The following is a 20,839-nucleotide window of genomic DNA, read 5'->3' as shown; positions in this document are numbered from 1 at the left end:
ATAAGTTTATCTTCACTTTTATGTCACATTTTCCATCTCTTTGTCTATAGGTAATACACTTTTGGGAAATCCTTCAGCCTAATCTTCCTGTTCATTAATTCAAACTAACAGCATCAATTCTGTTCTTTGACCCATCTGCTGCATATAGTATACCAGGAATAAAGTTGTTGATTTTAGGTTTTGTGTTGATTCTTTTTTTTAAATAGAGACAGGGTCTCACACCATCACCCAGGCTAGAGTGCAGTGGTGTTAACACAGCCCACTGAGACCTCAAACTCCAAGGCTCAAAAGATCCTCCTGCCTCAGCCTTCTGATAGCTGGGACTACAGGTTTCATTACCACACCCAGCTAAGTTTTCTTATTATTCTGTGGAGATGGGGCCTCCCTATGTGGCCCCCCTACGTGGCCCAGGCTGATCTCAGACTCCTGGCCTCAAGCGATCCTCCTGTCTCAGCCTCCCAAAGTGCAGGTATTACAGGCGTGAGCCACTGTACCCGGCCTCACTAATTCTTTCTGTTGGACTCAGTATTCTCTTCCCCTCCTTGAGGATAACAATCAGCTTATTGAACAATTTCTTCTGCTTGACTTTATCCTTTCTGACCAATGGGTTTCAGTGTAACCGTTTCTTGAGCTTACACCTTATCTTTTTGTGAAATATTTGGTGACCCCTCTTTGTGTGCTCCTCCTTGGATTTGAGATTCCTCTTTATCCATCAGTGAAGGCCATCCACAGTTGCCTGCTTGGGAGCATCTGGTGGGGGTGAGAAGTGCTTCTGGACAGGTGTGCCTACAGCTTGCTGGATCCCTTTTGGTGTCTCCAGTCACCAAAGGTATTGGCCAGCCTGTTCATCCCGCATGTCTATACGTGGATCCCACCTGAGGAGAGGCTCTTCTATAACTCATGGTTTCACCAAACAAGCAGCATGGGGGGATACGGAGTGTCTCACAAGCCGCTCTGTTCTGGCTCTGTCTAGAATTTCCCCTAGGACCTCTCCTGCTGCTGGGATGCACCACTCCAGACTTATGGAGACTCCAGACTCTCAGGACCAGATCCATCTTCTGTAGTCACTCTGTTGGTTGTCATTATTTGATAAATCTAATTATATTGTGATGTGTATGTAAGATGGCAAACACACTAAAGAATTCAGGATTTTTTCACTAATGTTATATCAACAAGAAGCTATATAATTAAATAATTGCACTAATATTGGTACACTTATTTTTCTTCTTTATTGATTCCATATAAATTTAACTATATGTTGAAATATATTAACCATATATTTGTCTTGTGGCAAAACAGGTCCAAAGGATAAATCTATTCAGGCAGCTATGAGAAAACTAGTTGACTCCATCAAAATGTTTGCTATTTAGAAGTTATTGTGAAGAAAATGAAATGGCAAGTGCACACCTGGGAAAAAACTCTTGCAAAACATATAACCAACAAATGATTTGTAACTAAAACATAAAAAGAGCACTTTCAGTTTAATATTAAGAAGAAAAATAACCCTAATAAAAATTAGCAAAAGGTTTGAACAGATAATTCACCAATGACATATAGATAGCAAGTAAGCACAAAAAAGATGCTCCACATCATTACTCATTAAAGAAATGAAAATTAAAACCACAATGATATAGCACTAGCCACATATTAGAACAGCTAAAATTAGAGACAGACTATACCAATAGCTTCTGGGGATGCAGAGCCACTGAAACTCTCTTATATTGGTGGTGGAAATGGAAAATAGGTAGAACCGGTTTGGAAAACAATTTGGCAACAGAAAGAAAATGTTGGAAAAACTCTTATAGATATTGGTCTAGGGAAAGAATTTATGAAGAAGACCCCAAAGGCAATCATAGCAACAACAAAAATAAATAAATGGGACCTAATCAAATTAAAAAGCTTCTGCACGGCCAAGGAAACTATCACAAGAGCAAACAGACAACCTACAGAATGAGAAAAAATATTCACATACTACACACCTGATAAAGGGCTGATAACTAGAATGTATACAGAACTCAGGAAAATCAGCTAGAAAAAAATCAAACAACCATATCAAAAAGTGGGCAAAGGACATGAAAACAAACTTTTCAAAAGAAGATAGACTAATGGCCAAGAAACACATGAAAAAATGCTCAACATCTCTAATCATCAGGGAAATGCAAATCAAAACCACAATGAGATATTACTTATCTCCAGTGAGAATGGCCTTTATCATAAAGTCCCCAAACAATAAATGTTAGATGCAGAGAGATAGGAACACTCGTACACTGCTGGTGGGATTGCAAACTAGTACAACCTCTGTGGAAAGTAATACGGAGATACCTCAAAGCTACAAGTAGAACTACCATTGGATCCAGCAATCCCATTACTGGGCATCAACCCAAAAGAACAAAAGACATTCTATGAAAAAAGATATCTGCACTAGAATGTTTATAGCAGCACAATTCACAATTGCAAAGGTGTGGAAACAACCCAAGTGCCCATCAATACAGGAGTGGATTAATAAAATGTGGTATATGTATACCATGGAGTTCTAACTCAGCCATGAAAAATAATGGTGATCTGGCACCTCTGGTATTATCCCGGATAGAGCTGGAACCCATTCTACTAAGTGAAGTATCACAGGAATGGAAAAACAAGCACCATATGTACTCACCATCAAATTGGTATTAATTGACTTAACTGACTAACACTTAAGTGCACATATAGCAGTAACATGCATCAGGAGTCAGGCAGAGGGGAAGGGGGAGGAGGGGATAGGTATATTCACACCTTATGGGTGCAGTGCACACCGTCTGGGGGATGGACACACTTGAAGCTCTGACTCGGGTGGGGTAAGGGCAATATACATAACCTAAACATTTGTATCCCTGTAATATGCTGAAATAAAAAATTAAAAATTAAAAAAAAAGTTCAGCATGTGTTTGCCATATGCCCTTAGGCATTCTACTACTGGGTATTTACTCAAGAGAAATGAAAGTATATTACTACATAAAGACTCGTGCACTAGTCTTCATAGCAACTTTATCTGTAACTTCCCCAAACTTGAAACAACTCAAATAAATGCCCATGAACAGGTTACTTAGTCCGTTTGTTCTGCTATAACAGAATACCATAGGCTGGTGACTTATAAAGAACAGAAATTAATTTCTCACAGTTGTGGACTAGGAAGTCCAAGAACATGGTATTAGCATCTCAGGTGGGCCTTCTTGCTGCATCTTTACATGGCAGAAGGTGGGAGGGCAAGCAAGCTGAACACTGCACACTGCATGATGCCTCTTTTAAAAAGGGCCTGATCCCATTCACGAGAGGGCAGCCCTCCTCGCCTGATCACCCCGAAAAGGCACCACCTCTAAATACTATCACAAAGGCAATATTTCAATTTTGGAGGGAACACGTTGAAAACATAGCCACAGATGAGTATATCCATATAATGGAATACTACTCAGGAATAGAAGGAATCAACTCTTTCTGGATGTAACAATATAAATGAGCCCCCAAATAATTATGTTGAATAAAAGAAGCCAGACAAAAAAGTGTAAGTACTGAATGGTTCCATTTTATATGAAATTCTAGAACATGCAAAATAATCTATAGATAAGCAGCTGGCCGGGTATGGGGGAGCCTGGGGAAGTGGGAAGGAAAGGAAAAGAAGAGTGTCCTCAGAAATTATAGATGTGTTTAGTACTTTGACAGTGGTAATGGTTTCATGGGTCTACATACACCAAAACTTACCAAATTGTGCCCTCTAAATGTATGCTGTCTAGTCTATGCCAAGTCAACCTTAAAGTAATCTCCATAAAAATTTAGCACAGATGCTATTCAGGTAGTTTTGGCAATGTAATCGTGGTACAACACTCCTATTAATAAGTTACAAGACAAAAATCCTGAGGCACTGTACCCCAAATGGAAAACAGAGATTTTTATATAGAATTAGCACAGTATATAACTTTATATAACTTCATTTTTTTAGTTTCTAATCTCATTTATGTATGTCTTTTTCATCCTTTCTCTTCTGTATGGTGGTATAAATAGAAATCATTGAAGATTCCAATTCCTTCTATGCTAATTCTCTAACTCAACCCCCTACATATGGGGCCTACTGTTGATAGTCTTTGTCCATCTCAATGAAAGCATAAATTGCAGAGATAATATTGAGATTCACTTGGTTTATTAATATTTTCAATAGAAATTTAATTATCTCAGGTGCAAGCCAACAGGTAAGTGAACTGGATCACAGATTCAGTAAAAAGGAAAGTACTTTTTGAATGTTTATCCTAATATCTGTGTGCATTCATGCACGCAGGTGCTCAGAAATTATAAATGACTGTCTACTGTGTGTCAGACACAGTCCGAGGTGCTGGAACATAAAAACGACTAAGGTACTGTTGGTGCCGGAACGTGGACTTGTCAAAAGGTGCCTGCAATGCATGATGATGAGAGCTGTCAAAGGAAGACAGGCAGGAAAACCAAGATGGTACAGCAGAGCCAGTGACTCAGAAGGCATGGGGAAGGAGGATGGAGACCCTGCAGAAGGACTAGACCCTCCCTAGGGAGACCAGATGTGGACACAAAGTCCCTCAGAGGAAGGGGCAATGAAAATCCTGGTGGAAGTAAGCCAGTGGTTGTAGTTTAGGGTCAGGGTAGAAGTAGTGGGTGAAGTGGAGCCTTTGAAGTAGTGAGTGTGTGTGGTGTGTGTGAGTATATGAGAGGTGTTCATGGTGTGTATGTAGGATGTATGTGAGTGTGGGGGGTGTGTGTGTTTGTGCTGTGCACAGTGTGTGTGACGGGGTGTGTGGTATACATGTTTGTGTGTATGTATGTGTGGTGTGAGGAAAAGGATGAATAGTGTTGCCTAGGAGAGTAAGCACATCTGGGAAGAGACCTTTAGAAAGGTCACTGGGGGGTGGGCAGGATAGCAAATGGATGGGAGATGAGGTGGAGACAGGGAGACCACAAAGACAATAGCACCACATGGCAGAGACACCGAGGGGTGGTTGAAGAAGAGAGGACAGGAGCAAATCCAAGGGACGGACCTCAACCTAACCTTTCAGAATCACACAGCAATGGTCTCTCCAAGGACCCACCTTGAGGTTTTCACACACATTCACACCGAGATGGCATCCCCAGTGACAGATGTACGCTCAACATGGAGACTAGCACTCACTTAATGATCATAAATGCTGCATCATCTTTGCTGCCGGCCAGAAACTGTGTGACCTAGAAGACTTCAGACAAACAGTCAGATCATAAACACCATGTTTGAAGGGCACATTGTCCTGACAGAGACATCTGCATAATGACCTGGGGAGTCCTTTTCAGCTAATGGAAAAGTACATAACATTGACAGAAGTTAAAAATTAAAATTGTTAACGGCAAGTTGATCCAAAAAGCTAAAATCCCAAGGACTTATTATCTACAGATATGATACTGCAGAAAGTCAAAACATATCAATGTACTGTAAGAGTTGCCCATTCTGTACCATAGGCTTCTATTTAATGATCTTACTTTGTAACACTGCTCTACTCTAATAGTGCCTTATTAGTGAGACTGTTTTGGATAATGAAAATACCCCGTACAAATACTCCCTAAAACAGTGCTTATCTTGTGATTCTACCCAAGGTCATGAACCAGAGTCACACTTATTCTTTTATACCTGATGTCAACAGGAGCAACAGTAATGGCTAAAATTCAATGAGCATTTACTATGTTCCAGATATTATTTACAAATGTTAAATAATTTAATCTTCGTAACAGTTCTATGGGGTAGGTTACTATCATATGCTGTTTTTAAAGATGAGAAAACTGAGGCACAGAGAGGGAAAGTAAGTTACCCACTACCACAGAGCTGGCCTGAAGCTGTGGAACCAGAATCCCAAGCCACTGTACTCCACTGCCTGTCAGAAAGTATGATTCAGTATGGTAGTGCATTTTGAAAAAATGCTCCTGGAATCATCTTTATTTATTAGGTCATTAAATATAAAATGTCTGTTATAGAATCAAAAGTGTCATTTATTATATCTCAAACAAGAAGCAGTACAATTAATCAAAGTGTCCACCTAAACTACAGAGCCAGGTTTGCTGTGTTAATGGTAGCTTATTTATGTCAGCAGCGAAGAGCCTAGAAAGAGAGTGGCTGTGAAATCGCGAAAGGTGGTTTCCACAGCTTGTTGAGTATTGAATATTTTTCCTTGCAAGAAGTGGTCCAAAGCCTGGAAGAAGTGGTAGCCCGTTGGTACAAGGTCTCGTGAATATGGTAGATGACAGAGAGTTTCCAAGTCCAGCCTCTGTAGTTTGAGCAGCTTTGTTTGTGTGACATGTGGTCAAGTGTTGTCTTGCAAGACGATTGGGCTATCTCTATTGACCAATGTCAGCTGCTTTATTGCAAGCATCCTCATCATTTCATCCAACTGGCTGCAGTGGACATCTGTTATAATCAATCCACCAGGTTTCATGAAGCTGTAGTAGATAATACTAGTGCTGGACCACCCAACAGACACCATTAGCTTTTTTTTTGATGAATATTCAGTTTTGGCTTGTGTTTTGGCACTTCATCTTTATCCAACCATTGTGTTAAATGCTTGGGATTGTCATAAAGAATCCATTTTTCATCACACATAACAATACAGTGTAGAAACAGTTTATCTTTATGTCATGACAGCAAAGAAAGGCAAGTTTCGAGATGATTTCTCTTCTGATGCTCATTTAATTCATGCAGTACCCATCTATCCAGCTTCTTTAGCTTGCTGATTTGTTTCCAATGCTCCAATATTGTTGGAATAGTAATGTCAAACCTTGCTGCTAATTCATGTTTCTCCATAGATTAATATTGCTATATTACAGACAGAAATGATATCAGGAGTTTTGCAGGGCTTTGCCCTGAAGGAATATGTGAACGTGTTAATTCACAAATCAAAAGCTGCCTTGCCTCAGGAGCGCATCTCAAAGGTCAGTGGCAGCTGTTTTCCAAGGTGACACTGCAGTCTCAAACCTGTGGTTTTCACCTGCTTTGTAGGACAAAGCAGGTTTGCAAGGAGCCATGGGATGACAGCTTATCAAAGAGTGCCTGCCGGACAGATACCTGTGGCTAAAAGCAATTAGCCCAAGGGACAGTTCCTGCTTGACTCCTGACTACCTGTCTCAATCCACAATAACTAGATAAAAAAATATAGAGCCACTGTATCTCTGTTTATCCTTTCTGTTAAAGTGATAGCTTTATCTTAGAACTTAGAAATTTGTCGTAGGAAGATTTTGTAACCCTTTGCTCACATAGATAGAGTTACTTAAAGGATCTCTAGAAGCTTTTTGGGAGACTTTGAACCTAAAATGAACTACCTGTTATTATGTAAATCTGTTACCCCTGGCAACTGTGCCTATAAATACTGATATGAAACTTTACTGGTGGCCTCACAGGTCACAGGAATACAGTGGGTTCTCCCAAGACTGCCCCTTTTTTCACAAATCTATTTTTTATAGAACTGTACGTTTGTCTCTGTGTATTTTTTTATTACCATATTCTATTATTTTCTATTTTCTATTATTTCCTTATCTTTTGTGACGACCCCTGCCTGAGGGACCCAATTTTTTGCTGGGAGCGTAGCTAACTCCCTGCAAATTCACATGTAGGTTCACATGGATTTTCCTGCACTACAGCTTTGAGCTCATCATTAACCACTTTGGTCTCAGGTCACCCATGTGGCTCATTTTTGAGATTAAAATCACCAGAACAGAACTTCTGAAACCATCCACGTACCAAGTGTTCATCAGCCACATCCTTCCCAAACACTTTGGTGATATTTCAAGCTGTCTGTGCTGCATTGGTTTGACATCAGAAATTGGTTTGACATTCAGAAATAACACAAATTTTTGACAGAGCCATGGTTTCGTAAAAATTGATCTAAAAACAATTTGAAAGATAATCGTAAGCCAAAATGTGTGTTTGAAAGACTAACGATGTACCTTTACAATAAGCATAAAACAAGAAGTATCAGAGTGAAATGTCAGAGATATCAATTGTCACTTAGTACTTAAGGAAATCAGACATTTCATACTTAATAAACTAATACATACCTCCACTGTGCCCTATGTAGTTCTGAAAATAAAACTAGAAAGAATGGTCACTTGAAAACAGATATGTTCTCTAAGCAATAGCATGGACATGTGGCCATGCCCTTGAGCTAGCTGGTCATAAAAATTCTCAAAGATCTTAGCAGGTTTTGTTGACAATAATGACCAGCCACAAACAGACTTAGAATCCCCCCAGCACAGACCAGCAGGGTCAAGTCTGCAAGCACAACAGAAGCCCCCTTGAGCTCTGACAGTTACCAGAAACAAAGTCCACAACTCCCGGGCTCAGAGGCAGTTGTCACTCAGCGCATTTAGCCTCCTGGGCATCAGGTAGAGAACTGGATGCCACCTGAAGTGTAAGGTCACCTGTTCACCTGCACATCCTTGGCTCTGATGTGCATTTTCCCTTCCATCCTTGGCACCAGCCAGCCTATATTCCAATCACCTGGCTTGTATCAGATTTCCCAACTTGGATTGAGAGATCTCATTTACTAAATGGAACATTTAGTATTAAAATAAAATGACTGCATACTGCACCAGTGTCAGTAGAAACTTAAAGAAAGTTAAAAATTTTATGAGTTTAGCTTTTGAAATTGTTAGGAGTAATGATGAAAGGCTAAGAAACTTTTTGAGAAGTATATACTTAAACTCTTTAGGTAGTGGCCCTTCTTAAACAAGAAAATTTGCTTAGTGCAAAGTCTTTGCTTTATTACTCTAGGAGACAAGTAATAATACCATCTTGAGCATTCCATTCCAGATACAAATCATATTTTTAAAGTTTTCTTGAGAGTAGAAGTGGCTTTAGACTCAACGTGAAATCTATCTAGGAGACACTGAGTCATTCACATATGCCAAATGGACACAATATTTTCTATGTTGTAATCACTAAGCAAAAAGTTCACTCTTCAAAGAAACTGGAAGCAGGAAAATAGTTGCTATGTTTTTTCTTTTTCTTCTTTGAAATTAACTGAAAGGTGGCCTTGTTCATAACCTACCTGCAGGAGGAAAATAAACTATCAAACAGAAAATAAGAGGAATAAACTCACAACACATAATGGCCCCGTTGAAGAGAAAACTTTACAGCACAGCAGATACTTTGCTTTGTTTCATTAAATACCTGAAACTCAACTCACAGTCCTCAAGCCTAACTCGTTATCTCTAAGAGTTTCTTTTCCCAGCCCTGAAGAGCGCTAAACAGACAACAGGGCTGCAGGCTCTTTGCCTCAGTTCCTGCCAGGACAGCTTTCAAGGACTCAGATAAAGCCAGCCTCACAGAGAAGAGGCAAAAAAAAAAAAAAAAAAAAAATTGGAAAAAGCAAACACATTGGCTCCACAGCTGCTTCTGTTATCAGTGTGCAGCTAAGGAAACAAAAAGCCATTTTTACCCTTTGAAAACACCAAGCCACTTTTCCTCAGCCGCCAGCACTTTCCACCTTCCTTCTTGCTGTGCCATTTTCCTTCTTTCTCTCCTTCTTTCTTTTTCAGAAAAGTAAGTAAACTTTTTACTTCCATATACCCTAAACTTTGCATGAGAAATCTTCCTGTACCCATGCTGGGAAAACCTGGTGAATTCACCACTCTTACATTAACATTTGAATATTATCAATATGAACTGAATGTTTGTGTACCTCCCCAAATTCAGATGTTGAAGGCCTAACACCCAATGTGATAGTATTAGGAAGTGGGTCTTTGAGATTAGGGAATGTGGGTGGAGCCCTTATCAACTGTATTACTGCCTTTACTAAAGAGACTCCAAAGACCTCCCTTTTCCCTTCAGCCCATGAGGAGGTACCAAGAAGAATACCAACTATAAACCAGGAGGCAGGGCCTGTCCTTACCAGACACAGAAGCTGCTAATGCCTTGATCTTGGATTCTCCAGCCTCCAGAATGGTGAGAAATAAATTTCTACTGTTTATAAGCTACCCAGTTTACAGTCATTTGCTATAGCTGCCCTAATTGACTAAGATAGATACTAAATTATATTTATCTTGATTTTATTTTCCACTTTTTGCTTAAAGGGCTTAAAGTCCTATAATATAAAATGGTGCTTATAAATTAATGTTCCTGTGTTTACTGTTGAAGAAATGTTATCATTTTTATTCAATTTGCATTTGAAACTTATTTTGGCACAAATGCATGCTCCAATTGTGCAGAAATTAAGAACTCAACAATGATGGCTATAATTAAAAAAAAAACTTGACAACGAATGTCGAGGATATGGAGAAAATGGAGCCCTCATATACACCTGGTGGGAATGAAAATGGTGCAGCCACTTTGGAGCAAAATCTAGCAGTTCCTTAACCATTTGAGAATGGTTAAACATAGAGTTACGGTATGATCCAGCAATTTCATTCCGATGTATGTATACAAAAAACAGCATGATCCAGCAATTTCATTCCAAAGTATGTATACAAACACAAAACTAAGTTTTCTATCTCTCCCACTCACTACTCAACACAGAACACTTCTACAACCAAAATGGGAGGGGTTTGAATCCACCAACAACTACTTCTCTGGTGAACACTGACTGGGCATACCACAATTTAACTCAATTCTGACACTAACTGCAGTTAGGAGAGACCCCACAGATTGAGGGCTCAGTTCCACAAGACGGTACCCCCACCACTTGGGGCAACAATTGCAACCCCTGGGTTGTGACCTGTACTTCTGACAGACTACGTATAAGTCAGGGTTCCCATGACCCCTCCTCAGGTTCAATAATCTTCTAGGATGCCTCATAGAACTTATGGAAATACTTATGTTCACTGGTTTATTATATCAATGAACGAGATGACAGCCAGCTGGAGATACGTAGGGCAAGGGTCAGCAAGGTTCATAAGCACAGGAGCTTCTGTCCCTGTGGAGCTGGGGTGTATAACCTCCCAGCACAAGGGTGTGTTCACTAACTGGGAAGCTCTACAAACCCCATAGGGGTTCAGGGATTTTCATGGAGACTTTATCACGTAGGCATTATGAACTCCATTTCCTGCCCCTCCCCCCTCTCCAGAGCATGGTGGGTCAGGGTAGGGGGCTGAAAGTTTCAAGCTTCTAATCATGGCTTGGTCTTTCTGGTGACCAGCCCCCATCCAGAATCTCAACAAGAGTCTCCTTATTAGAACAAAATACGCTCGTAACATCCAGGAAATTCCAAGAGATTTAGGAGGTCTGTGTCAGTAACCAGGGGCAGAGACCAATATACGTGTATTTCTCATTATTTCACAAAAACAAATGAAAACGTGTATCTCTACAAAAACTTGTACATGAACAGAAGCATTATTCACAATAGCTAGGGTGGAAACAATCCAGATGTCCATCGTCAACACAAGAATGGATAAAGAAAATGAGACATATCCATAAAATAGAAAGTATTCAGCCTTAGAAAGGAAGAAAATTCTGATATGTGCTACAACATGGATGAATCTTGAAAACATTAGGCTAAGTGGAATAAGCCAGACACAAATAATAAAATATTGTATGATTTGACTTATGCGGGTATGTGGAATAGGAAAATTTATATAAACATAAAGTAGAATACCGGTTACCAGGGCCTCAGGGTGAGGAAAGATGAAGAGTTATTTTTTAATGGGCACAGAGTGTTAATTTGGGATGATGTAAAATCACCAGAAATGAACAGTGGTGAGGGTTGGACAACAATATGCACGTACTTAACATGACTAACTTTATACCCAAAAAGGGTTAAAATAGTAAATTTTATGTTAGAAATATCGTACCACTATAGTATTTTTTTTTTTTTTTTGAGACAAAGTCTCACTTTGTTGCCTGGGCTAGAGTGAGTGCCATGGCGTCAGCCTAGCTCACAGCAACCTCAAACTCCTGGGCTTAAGCGATCCTACTGCCTCAGCCTCCCGAGTAGCTGGGACTACAGGCATGTGCCACCATGCCGTGCTAATTTTTTTTATATATATTTTTAGTTGTCCAGATAATTTTTTTATTTCTATTTTTAGCAGAGACGGGGTCTTGCTCAGGCTGGTCTCAAACTTCCGACCTCGAGCGTTCCACCCGCCTCGGCCTCCCAGAGGGCTAGGATTACAGGTGTGAGCCACCGCGCCCGGCCTATTGTACCACTATAAAAAAACCTTAGAATAGCTTCATAGATATAAAACTTATAATTTTAGTACATCTACAGATCTTAATTTAGATTAATTTTAGTTAGTAAATTGTTGACTGGGAAAAAAATGAAGTACTGATACAAGCTGTAACAGGGATGAACTTTGAAAACATACTGAGCGAAAGTAGCTAGTCATAGAGGACCATAAATTGCATGACTCCATTTTGATGAAATGTCCGGAAAGGACAAATCTATACAGACAAAGTAGATCACTGGTTGCCTAGGGCTGGAGGGGATGGAAGGTTGGAGGATTATGTCTACAAGGGGTGAGATTTTTTTTTTTTAGAGTAAGAAAAATGTTCTAACGTGAGTTGTATTGATGAATATAAAACTTTATAAATACACAAAAAAGTCATTCAACTGTACAATTTAAACAGCTGAATTACATCTCAAAGGTATTTTTTATAAAGAAATACAGAAACTCTACAAGTATGTTAAATCTACTGATATCTAATTTGCTACAACTATTATAACATAGAAATGTTACTGACAAATGGTTGGTAGAAACTATGGGCAGCTGTACCTGTTTGTCCTCTCCTGTCATGATGATGCTTTGGGACAACCACACCCCCCCAACCCTCCCATCCAACTCCCCTGGCCCGAAACAATGAGCTCACAGGCCTGCACGTCCACACTCTGGCTCAGCAATGCTCTCCTCTCACTGGGGTCTCTTACCTGTCCAGAGAAGCTGCTGTTGGATGGTCCAGGATGGCCCCATCTGGGATGATTCACCTCACACCTCATCCCTCAGCCAGAGCCCAGGCACACGCTCACAGCAGTGGCACAGAAAAACACAAGTCTGTCCTGAGCCTCCTCAGGTGTCACATCAGCAGGCATCCCATTGACCAGAACAAGTCACATGGCCTGACTCAGAGTCAAGGGTCCAGAGAAGCAGCGCTGTCTCTTCAATGGAAGGAACTGAAGAGTCTCCACGTGGAGAAGGGGATGCATCTGTGGAGGGTGAAGAATGGGGACCCCCGACACAGGAGCCTCCTGCAGCAGCTTATGTGACCGGCACAGGGTGTGTGCTCTGTAAAACGTTAAAGAGAACAGATATAAGCATTTCCCAGTGTTACCCTCTTCCCGTTTTCACTTAAAGTTTCCCCAGAGACTTTAAAACATCTTGCTTTTTCGGTTTAATGATAGATATTAAATGATGGAAACATTTCATATTTTTATATTTTAGTTTGCATGGTTGCATAATTCAAGCAGTTTTAAAAGCAACTAATGTCTAATTTGTAATGGCAAATTCTGGTATAAATGCCAGCGGGTAACACTGTGTGACATGAGCTTCATGACTTCCTTTTTAATTGTAAGAACTTTTAGCTGTTGCAAAGATACTTTTTAAAATGCCTTTCTAGATTTTCTACTTTTATCACAGAAATACATGCTTGCATTTAAAAGTATAAATTGGCATAAGGAAATGTTAACAACTACCCCCTATACACACAATTCCATTCTCCATTGATTTCTCCTTGATGTTTGTCTTTCTTCATGTTCATGCACATAATCACAGGACTAAGATGAATATAATTATAGTATGATTTTGTTCTTCACTGTGCACTAGGTTAACATTTTGGATTTGCATTTTTCATTTCCAGAGAGTGGAAATGGCATCCTATTTTGCCTGTCTAAAATCAGTTTGAATCCTAAATGGCTCTTGTAAAGCACGGCCTTGAAGACAGGCTTTTTGTTGCAATTGTCTCCACCCCATGGACTGTGAGTATGGCTTATGTTAATTAAATAACAAGGGCTCACCTGACAGCCTTGGCCTTCTATCCACAGACATAAATCAAAAGGAAGGAAATTTTACTTCATCAGAGTTATTTTTTTCATTTTTAAGTGGTTGCTGTGGTTGATTTTTCGAGGGATTTGAAAGTGGTGGCTTGAAGTGGGGAACTGAAGCCCCTTCTAGCTAAATGCCTTAAGAAAAAGAAATAAAAGATATATAGGTTGGGAAGAAAGAAATAAAATGCTCTTTGCTTACAGATAACTCAATTTTCTATGTAGAAAAATCCCAAAGAACCAACAAAGTCTTCCTCTATATGAGGAAAACTACAAAACCGTTGAAAGGAATCAAAATCTAAATAAACGAAGAGATTTTTTCATGTTCATAGATAAGAGGACTAAATGTTAAGATGACAATTCTCTTACTTGACCCATAAATTCAAAACAATTCCAGTCAAAACATCAGCAAGTTATTTTGACAACTTGAAAGTGACAAACTCATTCTAAAGTTTATATGAAAAAGGTAAAAGACCCACAGTAGCCAACAATATCAGAGGGGAGGAACAAAGTTGAAGGACTTGCAAATTGATCAACCAAACAGAATAGAGAAACCAGAAATAAAAGCACAGAAACACAGTCAATTGACCTTTTCGAAAAAGGCAAAGGCAGTTTAATAGAGGAAGGACAGCCTTTTCAAAAATGATGGTGGAACTCCTGCATATCTATATGCCAAAAAAAGAAAAGCAAAAGAAAGAATCGAGACAGTCCTTGCTCCTCAAAAATTAACTGAAAGTGAATCTTAGACCTAATTTTATAACTCATGTTATTTTTACTTGACAAACCCTAATAATATACATCTATGGGGTAAACTGTCATGTTTTGATACATGTATGTAGTGTGAAATAATTCAACCAAGGTTGTTAACACATCCATCGGCCCAATCACCTATCGTTTTTGTGGTGACACATCTGAAGTTACTATCTTAGCTATTTTGAAATCTACAATACGTTCTTATTGACTACAGTCGCCCTGCTGCGCAACAGATTTCACAACCTAGTCCTTCTGTGTGCAACTGGGTACCTGAGGCCCACACCCCGCCCCAACACCCCTCGGGTAATCATCATGCTACTCTCCACTTCCACGGCTCAACTTCTCAGACCTCAATTAAAACACAAAACGTAAAACTTCTATAAAGCAGCACAGGAGAGAATACACTTCTAGGTAACCTTGGGTTTGGCAATGACTTTTCAGATAACACCACCGAAGTAAAATCTACGAAAGAAAATATTGGCATGTCTTTCCTAATATCAAAAACTTTTGCCTGAGAAAGAAAGTATTAAGAGAAAGGAAAAACAAGCGAGGCACGGACTGGGAGTCAGTATTCACAAGACACGCACCTTACCGGAGACTCGCAGTTAAGGGCGGCGGTGCGGCCGCCCGCCGGCTAGGGACGCGGCTGCAGCCGGGACTCTCCTTCGCTGTCGCCGTAATCCCAGGGGGCGCGCAGGCGGCGTCAGAGGGGCGCAGGCGGCGTCAGGGGCGCGCAGGGGGCGCAGGCGGCGTCAGGGGCGCGCAGGGGGCGCAGGCGGCGTCAGGGGGGGCGCAGGCGGCGTCAGGGGGGGCGGAGGCGGCGTCAGGCGGGGCGGAGGCGGCGTCAGGGGGGCGGAGGCGGCGTCGGGGGGGGGGCGCAGGCGGCATGGGGGGGGCGGAGGCGGCGTCAGGGGGGGCGGAGGCGGCGTCAGGCGGGGCGGAGGCGGCGTCAGGGGGGCGGAGGCGGCGTCGGGCGGGGCGCAGGCGGCGTCGGGGGGGGCGCAGGCGGCGTCGGGGGGGGCGCAGGCGGCGTCAGGCGGGGCGCAGGCGGCGTCAGTGGGGGCGGAGGCGGCGTCAGGCGGGGCGCAGGCGGCGTCAGGGGCGCGCAGGGGGCGTCAGGGGCGCGCAGGCGGCGTCGGGGGGGGCGGAGGCGGCGTGGGGGGGGACGCAGGCGGCGTCAGGCCGGGCGCAGGCGGCGTCGGGGGGGGGGCAGAGGCGGTGTCAGGCTGGGCGCAGGCGGCGTCGGGGGGGGGCAGAGGCGGTGTCAGGCTGGGCGCAGGCGGCGTCAGGGGGGGCGGAGGCGGCGTCAGACGGGGCGCAGGCGGCGTCAGGGGGGGCGGAGACGGCGTCAGGCGGGGCGGAGGCGGCGTCAGGGGGGGGCGGAGGAGGTGTCAGGCGGTGTCAGGCGGGGCGGAGGCGGCGTCGGGCGGGGCGCAGGCGGCGTCCGGGGGGGCGGAGGCGGCGTCAGGCAGGGCGCAGGCGGCGTCAGGGGCGCGCAGGGGGCGTCAGAGGGGCGCAGGCGGCGTCAGGCGGGGCGCAGGCGGCGTCAGGGGGGGCGGAGGCGGCGTCAGGCGGGGCGCAGGCGGCGTCAGGGGGGGCGCAGGCGGAGTCAGGGGGGTCGGAGGCGGTGTCAGGCGGGGCGCAGGCGGCGTCAGGCGGGGCGCAGGCGGTGTGGGGGGGGCGGAGGCGGTGTCAGACGGGGCGCAGGCGGCATCAGGGGGGGCGGAGGCGGCGTCAGGCGGGGCGGAGGCGGTGTGGGGGGGGCACGGAGGCGGTGTCGGAGGGGGGCGGAGGCGGCGTCAGGGGGGGCTCAGGGGGGCGGAGGAGGTGTCAGGCGGTGTCAGGCGGGGCGCAGGCGGTGTCGGGGGGCGCAGGCGGCGTCAGGGGCGCGCAGGCGGTGTCAGGCGGGGCGCAGGCGGCGTCCGGGGGCGCGCAGGCGGCGTGGGGGGGGGGGGGGCGCAGGCGCACAGAGGAGGGTGCGGGGTTGGGGGCGTGGAGGCCGCTGTGTCAGGTGACTGAGCGGGCAATTGAAGCGCCGCGGTGGCGGGCAGGACTAGCGTGGAGGCTCCACGGCGCGGACGCTGCTGCGCCGACAGGGAAGAGTAGGCGTCGGCGGCGGCCGTGGCGGCCTTGGCGGGCTGCAGAGATGAAGACGTGGCTGCCCCTCGGGCGGCTGGAGCGGCAGCACTCGGAGAGGAGCACACGGCGGCGGCGCTGCGGCAGCGGGCAGGACCGCCCTGGACGCTCCCCGGCGCGCACTGGCAGGAGGCGGCGCACCGTGAGGTGAGCGAGAGGGCCCGGAGCCCGGCCGGGCGCTGCTGCTCGCGCTGCTGCTCGCGCTGCTGCGACGGACCCCCGGTCGGTCGTGCCCGCGGGGCTGGCGGCGAGCCGGGCTCAGTCGCAGGCAGCTTTAGCCTCGCGGGTGGCGGTCGCTGTGCGGCGGCGCTGGCGGCTGTGGGGCCCGGGACGCGGGAGGGTCGCGACCCTGCCCCTGCCCCCGGCCGTCCCGCCCCGAGTCCCAGACGCTGAGTGAAGGCGGCGGCGGCGCTCAGAGCGGGGCGGCCTTGCGCCTGGGCTAGTGGACCTGCCCTGGTCACGTGGAGGGGACGTGTCCCTGTCCGGGACGGGGGGCCGCCGTGGGTGGCACCTGCCCAGGAGCGCCTCTGTGGGCTGGCGCGCTGTGGCCGGCGGAGTTTCGCACGCCGCGGTTGCAGTTACCGCCAAGCGGGAAACTGTCCACTCGGCCCCCGGACTCACCTGAAATTCATTTTGACGCAGAACTTGGGCGGGAGGGCGGGAGGGGATCGCATGGTTAATGCAGCACTCGGCACCAGACAGAGAGATTTAATGACAGTTTTGCTGAGGGCTCAGGGGTAGTACTAATTTCTTGAAGCAATTTTCTCCGGTAACCCGAATCTTCTCTCTCCTTTTTATTTTTCAACAGCAACTTTATTTTCTTGGGAAACTTATTTTTCCCTTAACTCTTTTCCTCCTTCACTTTCCGCAAAGAGTCTGCTAACCAACACCTGTGACTTTATTTTCTTTAATTGTTACTGCACATGGCAACATTGTGAATGGTGGCCTTGACCTTTTTGGATTTGTGGTGGTGTGTTAAATTGACCTTGTTTAAATGATCTGCTTGAATTAGAGTCCCCGTTTTCCAGGTGGCTGTGCCCTTAACTGCTAGTCCTGAAATCTTCTTGCCTACTTGCGTCTGGGAATTTAACTATGAGAGGAAGAGAGTGAATGTGAATACGTGAAAAATAAGGTGATGTGTAATGATGGCACTTTGTATTTTTCACAGTACACTATAATTTACCACTGCAAAGCAGTTTTATAGGCTGTGCGAACTCACTTGGCCATTGACCAAAAGGTTTTGAAGGTGGTGATGGTGTTTTTTTTTTTTTTTTTTTTTTTTTGTAGTTGCTGTCAAGACAGTCATTTAAGAAGGCTGAAGAAAAACTGGAAAAGTTTGAACTAGAAGAGAAGGAAAGAGGGTACAGTTTGAAGTGGAGACAAGGTCGACAGAAGGTAGTCATCTGTGTTAGTCACCAGCTTTCTGATTCCTTAAGTCCAAAACTTAGGAAAGCAATTTCTGATGTATATTACATGTGCATTTTTTAAACTTTTTTGTATTGGCTGAAACGATTGAGTTCTTATTTGATCCCATAAAATTTTTTTGTTTGAAATTTTATGTGTTTCAAAAACAGTAAAGAAAATTCTTTCTCATTAAAGGTGCAGATTACCTGATGTGAAATCATAATATTACAACTTTTAGCCTTCAGTTACTAGAAGGATAAGGTTTTCTTTCATACTCTGTATGCTAGGTTTGTATCGTATGATGGTGTTCTCCATAACCCAAAGTTCAGTTAAATAGCTGATGCAGTTTTAAATGTAAAATAGTAACAGGGGAGGAATCATTAGACATAGTCATTTTCTTTCACAATTATTTGCTACAAACATGTGGCGATGTAACAAAACAGAAATTAGTGTCTCCTTATATCCAAAAAGGGTTTTACTGGTGATTCTCTGGTGGTGGTATGTAGTTTTATGAGGCAAATTTTGATTATGAGGAGACAGATGTATTAGGACCAAACAAATGAAGAAATGACTTGCTAAAATGAAATAAAATATTTTATTTGCACTCAGCTTTTTGGAAACAAAAATTTTTCTTTTATAGGATTGTGTATAGTAAGTAAACATCACAGCATCCTAAAGCAGTGGCTGATGAAGCTAACTGCCATGTTTTAGACCAGTAGTTCCCCTCATTTACTTTAATGTAAAATTACTGAAAATGAAAACTAACATTTGTTTGGGACTAAAGAATTGTCTTTTGGTTTCTAGTTTTATGGAAACTACAGAAACTGAAAGATTTAGAGATTTGTAGCTGCAGAAAAAAAATAGTGTTGAATGCTAATAATGTTATGGGCACTGTGCTTTGTATGTGTTGTCTCATTTAATCCTCACACCAAACTTGTCAGGTAGATATCAGCATTTTATAAATGAGGAAACTTAAGCCTTAAAGATGAATGTAAACCCATTGTGAGTCAGGACTTGACATAGGTCTGTCTGACTCTCGTTTGTATTCTTACTGACACTGCTCTACTTCTGCCTCTTTCCTCTTAACACTCTTTCATGGTATTGTGACTTGGAATGGGCCTTTGATGTTGATTTAGTAATATAGGGAGACCCAATTGCTGCCCCAAATTTATAAGTGGCTGATCATGTTGACATAGTAGAGCTAATTGGCAGAATCTTTCTTAGTATTTGTGATTCTCTTTTGGTTACGGGTCAAAAACTTCCTTAGACTCTACATAAGAATACCCTTCTTGTTGGTGAACAATCCAGTTTTAAAGCATTTCACTAATTTGAAAAAGACAGTCACTTATACATCTGTAGTCAAAAAGCAGTGTGTAAGTGAAGTCAGTGGCAGGTGCCTGTAGTCCTAGCTACTGTAGAGGCTGAGGTGGGGGGATCGAATCCAGCCAGGGCAACATGCTGAAACCCGTCTCAATCAATCAGTCAATGGCAGTGTGTAGCAGAACTGCAGTGTATACACACAGGTGCTTTAGATTTTTTTTTTTTATCAGATTTTATCTTTTCAGATTATCGGTGGCTTTAATGTAAGATCCTGGTATTGTTCAAGGCTTCTTTTTTATTTTTTTAAATTTATTATTTATTTTTTTTCCAGCTTATTATGAGGGTACAAAAGTTCAGGTTAACATATATTGCCCATGCCCCCCCATTCCCCAGAGTCTGAGCTTCAAGCGTGTCCATTCCCCAGACAGTGCACATCACACTCGTCATGTAGGTATACACCCATCCCCTCCCCCCACCCCCCACCTCTGTCGGATACCCAATTGGTGTTATTCCCAAATGTGCACTTAGGTGATGATCAGGGAAACCAATTTGCTGGTGAGTACATGTGGTGCTTATTTTTCCATTCTTGGGATACTGCACTTAATAGAATGGGTTCCAATTCTCTCCAAGAGAACAAAAGAGATTCTGTATCACCATTATTTCTGATAGCTGAGTAATACTCCATGGTGTACATATACCACATTTTACTAATCCATTCATGAATTGATGGGCATTTGGGTTCTTTCTACATCTTGGCAGTTGTGAATTGTGCTGCTATAAACATTCGGATGCAGGTGTCTTTTTTATAGAATGACTTTTGTTCTTTTGGGTATGTGCCCAATAATGAGATTGCTGGATCGAATGGTAGGTCTACTTGAATCTGTTTAAGGTATCTCCATATTGCTTTCCACTAGGGTTGCACTAGTTTGCAGTCCCACCAGCAGTGTATGAGCTGTGTCTCTGCATCCACGTTCACGCCAACATGTGTTGTTTTGGGACTTTTTGATAAAGGCCATTCTCACTGGAATTAAGTGATATCTCATTGTGGTTTTGATTTGCATTTCCCTGATGATTAGAGATGTTGAGCATTTTTTTATAAGTTTGTTAGCCGTTCTTATATCTTCTTTTGAAAAATTTCTATTCATGTCGTTTGCCCATTTTTTGATAGGGTTGTTTGATTTTTTTCTTACTGATTTTCCTGAGTTCTAAATAGATTCTTGTTATCAGTCCTTTATCTGATGTGT

The 20,839-nt window shown here is 43.5% G+C and overlaps 1 protein-coding gene across 4 annotated transcripts in view; it reads right to left on the bottom strand.

Annotated features, from left to right (window-relative positions):
• The window catches only part of MAK (male germ cell associated kinase), a 91,410-nt gene extending 75,930 nt beyond the window's left edge, over positions 1-15,480 (bottom strand). Inside the window, exons 1-3 of one of the 4 annotated variants that reach the window (XM_045551679.1) lie at positions 15,323-15,480; positions 13,956-14,120; positions 12,873-13,227 (exon numbers count right to left, since the gene is read on the bottom strand). In XM_045551679.1, coding sequence (XP_045407635.1) covers positions 12,873-12,941 — 69 coding nt within the window. In that variant the 5' untranslated portion in view covers positions 12,942-13,227; positions 13,956-14,120; positions 15,323-15,480. Of the gene's footprint in view, positions 1-12,872; positions 13,228-13,955; positions 14,121-15,322 lie in introns of those variants that run through there. The other 3 variants (XM_045551680.1, XM_045551681.1, XM_045551683.1) reach the window with 3 other exon arrangements.
• Between the last annotated feature and the right edge of the window lie 5,359 nt (positions 15,481-20,839).

Source organism: Lemur catta, chromosome 5, assembly GCF_020740605.2.
Source record: "Lemur catta isolate mLemCat1 chromosome 5, mLemCat1.pri, whole genome shotgun sequence".
NCBI lineage: Eukaryota > Metazoa > Chordata > Mammalia > Primates > Lemuridae > Lemur > Lemur catta.
Note: the sequence above shows the minus strand (reverse complement) of the source record. Positions and strands in the feature narration are given on the sequence as shown.